This window comes from Sinohyriopsis cumingii, chromosome 4, assembly GCF_028554795.1.
Source record: "Sinohyriopsis cumingii isolate HCF-2022 chromosome 4, ASM2855479v2, whole genome shotgun sequence".
NCBI classification, from domain to species: domain Eukaryota; kingdom Metazoa; phylum Mollusca; class Bivalvia; order Unionida; family Unionidae; genus Sinohyriopsis; species Sinohyriopsis cumingii.
In genome coordinates this window covers 81,590,153-81,603,349 of record NC_142964.1, presented here as the reverse complement: position 1 = coordinate 81,603,349, position 13,197 = coordinate 81,590,153, and the positions used below count along the sequence as shown (strand labels likewise).

The 13,197-nt window shown below is 34.0% G+C and overlaps 1 protein-coding gene across 3 annotated transcripts in view; it reads left to right on the top strand.

The window, feature by feature from the left end:
* Positions 1 to 11,405, top strand: part of LOC149801542 (tRNA (guanine(26)-N(2))-dimethyltransferase-like) — a 46,422-nt gene extending 35,017 nt beyond the window's left edge. For all 3 annotated transcript variants that reach the window (XM_089955736.1, XM_089955735.1, XM_089955737.1), the window contains exons 5-6: positions 284 to 565; positions 10,691 to 11,405. In XM_089955736.1, the coding sequence (XP_089811862.1) occupies positions 284 to 565; positions 10,691 to 10,828 (420 nt within the window). In that variant the 3' untranslated portion in view covers positions 10,829 to 11,405. The remainder of the gene's footprint in view (positions 1 to 283; positions 566 to 10,690) is intronic.
* Positions 11,406 to 13,197: the final 1,792 nt, after the last annotated feature.

Below are 13,197 nucleotides of genomic sequence, written 5' to 3'. Positions count from 1 at the left end.
ACTTTAACTTTTTTTTTTGAATAGCAGCAATTTTATCACAAATTAATATTTTATAGCCAAAACATGACATCATGTTCATATGACATCACATCTCAGTAATTTTTAAACATTAGTTTCAATTTTAAGTTTTTCAAATGCTGATCAATTTTTTGACAGGTATACTCAGAGCAGCTACTGTTGTGGTAATTTTTAAATTTTGGAGCTATAAAGAGGCCTTATCTCTATCCCTTTTATAAGATATTGCTTTTAAACAGCTTGTATGCTTGAATACTTTCCATTTCAGGACATCATGCGAGCTTGGGTAAAAGATCATCCAATACATGAACGTCACCTAAAGCCAGGCACACCATCAGCAGCTATCTTGACAAAAGAACCAACCATCAAAGTGAACTTTGATATTCATCCTGAGGCAAACCCAAAGTCTCGGCAGCAGGGTTTAGTAAGATGGCAGCAAAACCCTGAACCAGACTGGGGACCAAAGTCTAGGGCGAAGAAAACTGATGATGAAAATTCTCAAATGATGGACAAAAGAGAAAGAAATCAGGGGCATAGGAAAAGAAAAGCAGTAAGTAAGGTGTATAAGTAAGGTGTATAATTAGTTTTTATTTTGTTTGTGTAGAGTACATAGGATATTACAATGGGCCCATCCATTTGTCATTCATTCCATTTTCCATCCATTCATACTTTCCCTTCTGCACAGTAATGCCCTTAATTATTATTTGATTTCAGTCAAATTTGATTGTAGGTTCATATTGAAGAGACCTCATCATTTAGCAGTGTTACAGTCCCTGATTGTTGGACCTTCCATTTTTGGTTGTTAGTGTTCTTTATCGTTTAACAGGCTTATAACCTGTGATTGTTGGACTCACCCACTTTTATTTCTGAAGAGTAACTCCCGATTGGATTTCATCCAGATTTGGTACACAACTTGATTTTGATTGATAGGACCTTTACTGACTTTGATTATCAACATTCTTTGTTATTATGTAATTGAGTTATAGCAAATCTTTGCTTTCATTAGTACATAAATGGCAAATTAGTAAGGCATAAAGGTGCATTTAGTGCTATGATTCCATTGTGTGTGCATGTATACTTGCAGATTTGTCTTAGTAAGTTTATCTGATACTTGAGTCTCCATAATGGAATGACTATTCATAAGACTTTTACATCATCAGATAAACCATCTTGAGGTCAGGGGTCTCTTAATTACAATAGAACTGTTTGTAACAAGCTAAATACACCTTTGTTTTAACAAAATTCAGTGCTTCCTTGGAGTTTATTTTAGCTCGATTCCTTTATATCAGTCTTTACAGCAACCTTTGGGATATAATAGGGCAACATTTTTAAAAGAAAGGGTAAATACAGTGAACAATAGGGTGAATTTTATGAAGAAATATAGCATGACATTTATGTAAATTACTGAGAAAAAAAACCCTTTACTTGACTTACCATATAAACTTGATTAGAAGTCAACTCAGTTATAAGTGAAATCCCACTTAACCCCAACCATTTTTTTAGGGCTGAAAAATGCAAAATTTTCTTTGCCCAGGTGTATTTTAGAAGTCTGTTCCATCTGAAGTGGTGACTTTCATTTAGTCAGAGTTGCACCTTGGAAAAATAAACAAGCCAAACTGGATGGATGAATGGATAAATGGATAGGAAAGCAGAGACAAAACTACAATTATATTATTGAGTGGAATATGTTACAAATTAATTGACAACTTACAATTTTCATAATTAAATCCATTAAAATCCATAATGTTTGACATCTTCAGTCATTGTATATGATAAATCCATATATTCGGTCTGGTAACATATGGTATAAAAACAGTAGTTTAGAATGATCCTTTTCACATTATCCCATAATACAGTGGTCACCCTGACCAGCAGCCACCCACTGGGGAGACTCAAATAAACAACATCATAACAGATAAGGAGAGTATTATGTGGCGGTGGGAAAATGGAGTAAATGGAAAGAGAATTATTTTAAATATGAAACAGTGTATGTAACCAAGATTTAAAAAACGTTTTTGAATGGTTTTGCAGTGTGCATGCCAACAATACCCAACTCACATTTCACATCTAAGAATAAGAACTATTAATTTATGTTACCTTAAAATAAGTCTGTTTTTAAGACAAGAAGAACATTTTAATAATTAATGCTACTTTTAAATGAAGATACTGCTTTAAGTTATATGTAGGCTTCTTACTATATGCAGATAAAAATAAATACACATAAATATAGTCTCCCTCTGGAAAGGCCACCCATTTTATATGGCCACTTTCCTGGTGCAGAATCGTTGGCTATATAAGAGTGGGACCACTATGTTAATTCCACACATCTTTCTTATAAACAATGAAAGTTAGGTCCACATTTTTGTGATTCACAGATCCTGTAAATGTTATGTAATTTGGTACAAAGTCCAAGACCTCATAGACTTGCCAGCCCATACAGTTTTCTCATAAGTCTTATGAAAATTACCCTTAAAATATGGACTTGCAGAATAAAAACAAAAACTAAGGAAATATGATTGTTGCAATAAAATCTGGATAATTGGCTGATCTGTGTTTGATTTAGTTCATTTTGTCAAGGAACCGTTCTAACTTTACAGTAGTACCTCAGACACTTTAAACTGCACTTACTTTTTCATGCAAAGCATCTGCATGATCAAACTGTTGATTATATAATTTTTTTAAACTGGCAACCTGCAAGTGATATATGTTGAAGATGAATGGGGAAATAAGCCTCTTAAAAGCCTTAATAATCAGTACAGAAGAATAAAAAAGAATATTCAGATTCTTGTGATAAGAGCTCGAAGGGTCACAGTTACATTTAATGGATGTCACATGTTGATTCATGTTTATCTCATGGCAGGAGATATGATTGCTGTGTAATTGTAAAGTGGACATTTTTTTCTCCAAAAATTACATGAAGTTGAGAGATAGCAAAAAGCCATTGAGCTCCATAGGGTTAGGAGCTGAGGTTTTGTGCAACTGTAATAGAGGTGAATAAGGTCTGTGTGTACTTTACAAACTTTTCAGTTGAACATATTGTTTACCACTTCTGCATCAGTTATACCAAACTTTTTAAATGCGTGTTTTCCAGCTTTACTGTTTTACTACAGCTAAATGAAAATTGGTAAAACTTACAGAGAAAAATCAACTGCCTTACTGAGATGGTCTTTTTAGGGTTGGCAGGTCTGAATTCATCCTCATTGTCTGATAAAATGTTTCATTCATCTTTATTCTCTGATAAAATTCTTCATCTTGCATCATTGTTTAGTCATTGTAAATCATTGTCTTGTCATCTGCATTATTCTAAGGCTTTTGTTGATTTATGCAAATTTGATTTTGCCACAACCAAAAGACCACTGGCTGCATTGATGTCCTTAAAGTTCTTGTTCTTTACTGCAGACATTCAATCTTTTACTTGCCTCTGCTAACAACTGTGAACCCTTCTGTTTACTACAGAATTCAATCTTTATTGGCCTCTGCAAATGAACTGTGAACCCTTCTGAAGCTCATCTTGAAAAAAAGCCTTCTTCACTTTTTTTCTCTTTCTTTTTTCATTCTTTTTCATGCCTTCTATCAAGCTGCTGTAGTTGATTTTGCTTTTGTTTCTTAAAGGAGTTCTGACTGGGCTTTTTCCTCCTCAACATGATTTTTGTATATATTGTGTCATTTATTCATAGCACTGAGTAAGCTCTAGTTAGTGGAATATCAATAATGTTTCCCTTGTACCTCTTGACATCATCAGTGGTATTTCTGAGTGGACTTAAAGACTCTTCGATGGAGCGTTTTGTCATTTGTCTGTATGTTTCTGTTTGTTGACAAACTTCTTTCAACATCTGCATTTCCATGAACCAAACAGAACTGACAACTTTCTTAAGATGAGAATACTTTAGCATTCCAGTCAAACTTCTTATCTACAACACTTTTCTAATAATGATCAACCCATTTAAGCTCTCCATTATCTTCTTGTATCCATTCTTCTGGGACCTTTCCACTCATCCATTACAAGAGGCATGTCATATTTGCTGACATTTGGTAAGGTTTTTGCAAGACTCTTTGAGCATCTAGATGCCACTTCTTGATGAAAGTACTGTGCATTTTGAACAATGAATGTATCAGGAAGTATGCATATACCATGAAACCACCTGTTGGAATGTCTTAGTTTCTAATACCAATACTTTCTGACATGAAGGTTACAGTTTTAAGATTGCACTGCAACATTCTACAGCAACCACATTTTTCTGATCCAGACTGTTTTCTGGCTTTATGACTTCTGCACTCATAAGCTTTCATCCACTAAAATTACCAATGACAACATCTTTGATGAACTTCAGCATGAATTTCATGCCTCCTCATACACACTGATTATAAGTACATTTGACTATTGGATTCCACATTTTTCAGACTTTTGTAGGTTCTTTTGTACTTTTTATTCTTTATTAGAAGGTTTTCAGATTTGTCTTTCTGAAGCATGGTCCCAGTACATTAGAAATCATATAAGAAATTTTACTTTTCCTCATTGTAAAATATTCAAACACTGAGCCTGAAAACATTGAAACATTCTGGGGTTCCATCACAGTGACTGTAAGAATTCTCAGAAGCAGCAACCTTCATGGCCTATAAAGCTTCTGCCACAGCAACTTGTTCCTGATGGATTAGTGATTGTAGATTTACTGGCTGTGACTCTGGTGCTTGCCCAGATCCCCACTAGACCTGCTATGGTCTCCACCTGATGGTACACCTGATGTCTGAGATTTGCTTTTGCAAGCTCTTTATACTTCTGTCCTTCAGCATGACTCATTAGCTGCTCAATTCCAGTGTTTCCGCATTTAATTGATTTGCTGAAAAGAAAAAGTACAATAATAACCTTTTTTTTATTTTTTATTTTTATTTTTTTTATTTTTTATTAACCCCATAATAGGTTGAACACTGGGTCGGGGAGCCATCCCAAGGTCACCTTACAATCAAACATTTCTGGTTATCAGATAATCTAGGGATAATAAATATAATCTATAGAAAAAGAAAACACACGCATGCACGCCTGGATTTGGCACACAATCTAGGTGACATGGACTTTGTGATATTACAGTACTTTGTTCCTGTTTACCATCAAATCGGAAACAAGTTACATATTCATTATTGAGGTCCATTTTTTAAGAAATTGGTCCTCATTTGCATTTACCGTAGCAGTGTATTTCTCAATGTTCATATGCATTGTAACTATTTGCTTAAAAGCATAAATAGAAGGATTTTTCATATTGAATCTGCAAGTATAAATATAATATTTTGCCAAAATAAGCAAGAAATTACACAAACTGTCCAGTTGTTCACTTCCTAAAAATGTTTCTTCTTTGGACAATTCATAGTTGCCTTAAGAGAAAGTTGAGATCCATCAAGAAGAATAAAAGCATCATCGGCCTACTGACCCAATTTATATTCATTGACCTCAAAGATCATTCCCCATACATCCACATTTTGCTTTAAAGTTATAGCTAAAATCTCAACCACTATAATAAACAAATAAGGTACAAGGGGATCACCTTAATGACATCCTCTTTCAAGTCTAAAAAAGGATGACGTATGACCATTATTTATAACACAACTTTTAGAGTCATTACATAACAGTTTAAACCACTTACAAACGGAATCACCAAAAGATTGTAAAGCTTCTTCAACAAAGGTCCAGTTAATTGAGTCAAAGGCTTTTTCAAAATCTATTAACAATAATAAGCCATATCTGTTTTCATTCTCAGTTGGTCCATGGTATCGTATAATAGTCTGGTATTTTCTCTAATGAATCTACCCTTCATGTATCCTTTTTTAGTATCACTGATTATTGATGGTAGAACCTTTTTAATCTTTGCTGCAATGGCTCCTGAAGCAATCTTATAGTCAGTATTTAAAAGTGATATAGGTCTCCAGTTTATTAAATATCTTCTGTCTTTTTCTTCCTTTGTTAGACATGTGATGACTCCTTGAGTCTGAAAATCTGAACGTTTTCCTACAGTATATCCGTAATTTATTGATCTGCCTATAAATCCCTCAAGAGACTTCCAAAAGAATTTATAGAACTCTACAGTGAATCCATCTGTTTTAGAGACATACTGTATTCATTAATTATAATATCTAAAATAATAAATCTCCCTTGACTGTCACATATTTCTCTATGAATTATGAAGTCAGAAGCATTTCTAAAAAATATTGCAACCCCAGCACTGTTACTAGAGCAGTGGCTAAATATACATTTGTATCGCCATTCAGCTGCCCAATATATTTCATTGTTCTTTGTACTATGAGTTTCTTGCAAGCATACTATAGATACATTCTTTTGTTTTACCCAGTGGAAAATGTCCTGTCGTTTAAAGACTGAACCTTGCAGGCCTGTAACATTTAGAGATATAATTTTTATGTTATTATCCATGAAAACAGCAGTAGGTTCTCGTGGGTCAGTGGTTCTTTCTGGGGTTTTCCCGTGTTCTTCCTCCACCATTAATACTGGCCGCCATGTATAGCCTATCGTGTGCTGAAAAATGCCGTTAAACCCTACAACAACAACAACAACATAACTTGCATCTATTATGCAGCTGATTTAAAGCATTACAATTTTAATGCTTATGTTGCACTTCTGTCATACAATTTTAATGCTGATGTTGCACTTCTATCATACAATTTTTATGCTTATGTTTCACTTCTGTCATACAAATTTAATGCTGATGTTGCACTTCTATCATACAATTTTAATGCTGATGTTGCACTTCTATCTCACACATCATAGTTGATAATCCTGCAGAATCCTTCTTTGGGAAATAAAAAGATTCTAAATTGCTTCAGCGCAGTTTCCTCCCAAACTGTGGACCTCAGATGGCCAAGTGGTCTAAGGTGCTAGCCTTTACAGATCACTGACATCTCATCTCTGTTGTTATGGGTTGTTTGCAGATGATGCAACCTTGTGTACATCTAGTTCTGAAACTGAAGTTATCCAAATGATATTAAGCTCATGCCATCTTAGAGTCCAAAACTGGGCACAACAAAGTAGGATAGTAATTAATGAAAGTAAAACAAAATGTATAATTTTGGGGGCATCGCAAAAGCTACACAAGTCAGGGAACCCAGGACTATCACTTCCAATAAATAATCATCCATTAGAAAATGTCAAACATACAAGCTTGTAGGTGTGTCTGTAGATAATAATTTATTATGGAATGACCATATTGATAAGCTGAGTAAAACACTGTCATCCAAAATTGCTCTACTAAGCAGAATCAAGAAATATTTACCTATGGAAACTCACAATCTATACTACAAGCCATATATTCTTCCAACAATGGATTATTGTTCAAATGTGTGGGGAAACTGTGCTAAATCTGAGCTTGACAGGATTAATAAACTTCAGAAATGAGCAGCACGTGTAATTTTAGATGCATCTCTTGATCATCCCTCAAAAGCATTATTTACAGAACTCAAATGGTTCACAATATATGACAGGATAGATTTTCACAAGGCAGTTATTTTATATAAATGTCTGCATGGAAATGCACCAGAGTATCTTCAGGACTTATTTAGGCCTTTTTCAACACAATACCAGTTGAGACCAATATCACATGGAAACCTAGCACCAAAACCAAGAACAGAGCAATTTAAAAAGAGCTTCCAATACTCTGGTACGGTTCTGTGGAACAAGCGTCCACTGGATGTAAAATCTGCTGAAAATATTAGAGTATTTAAGAAGAGATATCATGAGCATATAATAGATAATGGAATTTACTATTTTAATACTAAATGTGTTAAAATAAGCAGTAATTATTTCTATCTTCATATAATGTGCATTGTTATACTCTCCTTAAGAGGGCTCAAGGGAGAATAGCCCTTGAGTAATGAGTCACCCTCTATAAATAAAGCATATTATTATTATTATTATTATTATTATTATTATTATTGTTATTATTATTATTATTATTACAGTCAAACCCACTTATCTCGACCTCGGTTATCTCGACAACCCGCTTATGTCGAGCGTTTTGGTCCGGTCCCGAAAAAATTCTTCTTTGTTATGCTATTTTTTACCCGCTTATCTCGACCTCTGTTAAGTCGATAACCCGGTTATGTCGGGCATAAGTTTCGGTCCGAAGTAACATGTGGACCCGCTTAATTCGACGAAATGCAACTTTTTAACGTCAATCTCACAGAAATTGTACAAGAAATAGTCAGCAAAAGCGATCGATTTTCAGGCACAATTTTGGTCCGTTACGGCAGTAGTCACATGTTTATTTCATATTCTTTCTATTTTTGGTTCGTAAGAGTAGCTTAATCGATTAGTTTATTAAGAATATATCATGTTCACTACATAAAATATTCAAGGATTCACAAAGACAAGAGTGTGTACAAATTACAATGTAACTTTATTTTACGAAAACGCAGAATCTTAGATGTCAGCTACATGTGTATAAAATAACCTTTGTATTTGATATCCTGCCGGTAAGTTCAAAGAATTAGTTTACTGCTCGCTACCGGATGTGTTTATTCACCACCCGCACATCTATTTATTTGCCATCTGGAATCATAATTGATACAAACTCGCATTGATGCCTGCGGGGTAAGTAGTCTACTCAACATTAACTTGCTTTAATAAATACTCTTTGTAACCCATGCTAGCGAAAGGAGTGTCATTTGCACTCACAGTCAATGTACATGTACATGTACATGTATTTTCAAAAACATTTATTGATCTTTATCTGCGAGATACTGTCATATATTAACCTGGATATAATACAATCTTGGTTATTTTGCACCTAACACCGCGTTATGCGTGAATGGCAGGTGCCTGAAAGCAATCGGTGGATGTTTCTCTCTCACTCTCTCGTTTGTGATTTTCTTTGATCCATTTTTCAATCTGATAACATATTCAAACCTCTGAGTACAACCAAACATGATTTGTTTTTCAATATTCACATCAATTATAAAAATGCGTCGTGTGTTATCTGACATAAGTGATGCACACTACAGTAATGGATGCATACGCTACATGTGATATAAGGAGTTCATAGATATATTTTTTCTTTAATAAATTACTTATGATGATAAAAAAGGAATAAATGATAACAACACCAGGTTAGTTCATTTCATTTTATTATCAATTAAGCGTTTTGTTTATTTTATTGTAACATGCAGTGGGAGGGGATTCCAGTAAACACCAGCAAGAGACAGGAGTAATGCTCAAGGACATTTTTAAAATTACCGGTTTTTATGAACCCGGATATCTCGGGACCCGGTTATGTCGACGATTTTTTTACACCCCCGACGTAATCGAGATAACCGGGTTTGACTGTATTGGTTCAGGTCATGGCTTGACCAATGTGCATATGTGTTAAATCTTGACAGTAGCTTCCTGTGGGTCAATGGTTTTTGCTAGGTTCTTCTTCATCCAGATATAGTGGCCACCATACACGTGTGCTGAAAAATTGCATTAAACCCCACAAAACAAAATAAATCCTCTCAAACTGTGTGCATCACATGACATGGAACTTGTCAGATTGGATCTGAAGACAGGAATCTGAGTAAAACTGGGGAGCTAAATGCTACTGAGTAAAACTGGGGAGCTAAATGCTACTGAGTAAAACTGGGGAGATAAATGCTACTGAGTAAAACTGGGGAGCTAAATGCTACTGAGAGGAATATATGGAAAAGCAAAACAGAATCCTCTCATTATTTGGTTACCAAAACAACAATTTTCATATGCCAACATAAAATTTAAAAAACTGAGTGATAGCTGGGCTATCTTGGCAAAAAAAATAGGGATTTGAACAAAAAAGAAAGAAAATGTAGGAAAAACTAGGACTGCCGGAAAGACTACTGTAATTTTTTATTTGAATTAATAAAAATATAATTTTTTTCTGTAATGATAACAGTTTTGCCTGTCACAGTTAAATAATTGAAGCAGACTTGGTCTTAAGATACTACATGCGTTTATTCCTTGTCAATAACAGAAATGTTTCTGTAGTCAATTTCTTTTTTTTAAAAGAACTAAGACAAGTAGTGAAGAGGGAACTAAAAAATGTTTATAATATTTTGATCCTCCTTGAAAAAACAGGTCACTAAAATATTAGGAAAAGTTGGATGGTATTTTGTAACAGTTTTTTTTATTAGTTCAAGGTTGGTGGATTAGCAAATGTGTCTCTCTTTTGCTTTCAGCACAATAACTTGAAGGTCTGTTTTAAACACTTTACAGTGAAATATAGTACTTGTGTTCTCTTACCACAAGGTATTGCATATAATTTTAGAGTCAGTACAGTAAAGGGCAAGGTTACTCACAAAAAAAACTTGCCTTTCATTTCATTATTCATATATTAATGTGAATTCTGTGGGTCAAATGTCATTCAGTTTTCATACATTTCATTTTACCACAAGTTAAAAGGCTTCATTACATGATCAGTAGGTTGAAGGTCAAGGTTAGGCGACTATATAGAGTATCATTTGCCATTAGCAATACACTTGTTTGTTTTTTCTGAAAGATAACTTTCGATTTGCTTTGCAAGTGAAAACTATTTGCAGTAGCATTTTGTCCCACCTCAATAGTGTTACTCTTGTCTGTTGAGTTATGCTTGTAGGTTGCTACGACAGGGCATTTATGTTCCATGTTTTCTCCATTTTCTGATAAATGTAACTTTTTCTTTCAAAATAGGAGCAAAGTGAAAATGGACGAGACAAGAAGTTTCAGTGTGAAATTGATCAGGAAGGAGATGAGGGACAGAATATTAACAGGACTGATCCACCGACAGAAAATAGTGACAGTGAAGGAAAGAACATAACGTCTATTTAGTTTCAAGCACACTTTGCAGTACTGGAGAACATGAGATATGAAATGTTTTCCTTTTATTTTATGCTGATTTATATTAGCTGTTGCAGCTGTTTTTCTCACACCCAGTTAATATGACGGCAGTTTAAGACTGAATACATTCTGGTGTTTTCTAAGGCTGCTTTGAGGCCAACTAGAATGAAACATGATGTATATTTTCCCCAAATCTGACTTAAAAATAACCAGTTTAACAAAATTAGAGATCAGAAGTTAGTAATACTTGTAACTTCTTCAAAGACCAAAAATTATGCAATTCATTTGCTGTATATACTCGCATATAAGCTTGTTTGCATATAAGCTGCCATCCTCACAACTGGACAGATAAAAATATTAAAAAGTGCATGAACTGTGCATAAGCCGACACAAGTCCAAGATGACATCACATGATGCACACGGTGCATTTTAAATGCATCTGTTTAGGCAAACTTATATTAGTATATCAGCGTATACCTCTCTTGTGGTTGGCATGTATGATTATTACATGGAAATGTTTTAAGTCAATATAATTTGTTTGAAAAGTCAATAAATTTATTTAAGTTTCTGTTTTTTTTATTGTTTCTGCCTAAATCAGATTTTGTGTGATTTGATCAGATGATGAAAAAAATTGAGCATTTTGGGGTAACAGTACCTCTCCCTTTTGACTCTAGTTAATTATTGTTTTGTTTATACGTTATTGCATTATACTTTTGTATCAGTGCACCAGAATTATGTGTTTATGTTGCCTTGAAATCATAAATACATAACTCGATAAACTGTTATGACAACAATGAACAACAATAGGGTTAGGTTCAACGCTCGCTTTAGGCTAGTGAGCACTAGTGAGCATATTTACATAATGGTACCACTGCATGTTTGGTTTGAACTTGCGCCGAATGAAGTACATCCTGCTAAATAAAGTAATTCCCTTGGATTTGAATGATAGGCACCACAACACTAGCTTAAATAATATCTCCGAAGTTCAGTAATGAAGTTTCAGAAATAAGGATTCAAATAGTGTTGTAACACTGTAAAAACTCAGTTGTAGTTTGCATTGATGTAAGTGACCTTACACCTGGTTTTACACATTTATGGTAATCATGCTAATATTATGGAATAAAATGGAATTACATATCAAAGTACTGGTATAGCTGCCCCAAAAAATTTCTTCTTAACCCAAGTCAGTTTCAGGGTGCTAACGATGAACTGGCATGGATTGCTGTTGAAAAACAAAAGACATATCTGCCAGTTATAAACAAATGAGATGCCAGATCAATCAGTGTGTGGAAGATTTATAATTTTGTTCATGCAAAACACAAAACTAAAATAGAATGATGATAATCTTAATCTATATTCAGAATAGTAGCCTTTATTATTGCCATTCTTTCGTGAATATGTAACAATTATATGAATATAAGCTGGTTATGTGGCTTATACAATTAAACACGTGTACCTTTTCATAAAGATTACCTCAGTTTGTATGATCATATATATCATTGAAAAAGAGAAACTTGTGAGCATGTGGATCAACATAAATGAAACAGCTGTGTATGTCTAGCTGAAACGTGATCTGGAAGAATGCGATTTGGTAGAAACAATGAATAATGCAAAAACCTGCATCTAATAATTTTGAGAAAGAACCAAGATTGAAGTGACCTAAGAACAATTTGAAATGTGTTAGTATTGTACGTTATAGAACAGCCTAGCAACCCAGGTAAACTCGAAATGCGCAGTGAATTATGAGGCCTTTATTTACCTTAATTTAATTTAATTTTGGAGAAATCAGAAAATCTGTACATGCAAGTTAATAACAAAAACAGTCATAGTAGTTTATAAGTTTAGTACGTCCTGGGACACCAAAAATGTATTTTTTGTACATGCATATAAGTCTTAGGACAAGGAAAAAATATTTCTCTTTTTTTATGTCCCAAGATTTACAGCCATTTCAGTAGTCAACAAAAAACTTTAAAATGTTCAAGTTTAGACCTTGGCTCGCAGTTAAGCTGACCCCCTTTTCCAGGCTTTTATTTTTGCCTAAATTATTTGGCTTATGCATGAGGATGTACAGTAAACATAATAAACACAGACAACATTTTTTCTTTTATTTAAAAATTTACACTTTGGTATGATGGCATGCAAGCTACCCATGTTTATGATCCTGGTGACCCAATGTAAAAAAAAAAAAAAAAAAAAGAAAATTCATGTACATGAGGAGTCATGAGAAAATTGACCTGTCACAAGTATAATTTATTTTTCTGGGTATAAACTGTAATGGTTTTATAAACAAATAACATTTTTTATTGGTACATACATTTATGGATATGGATGATATTTGTACTTTGTTTTCTGATGGATCA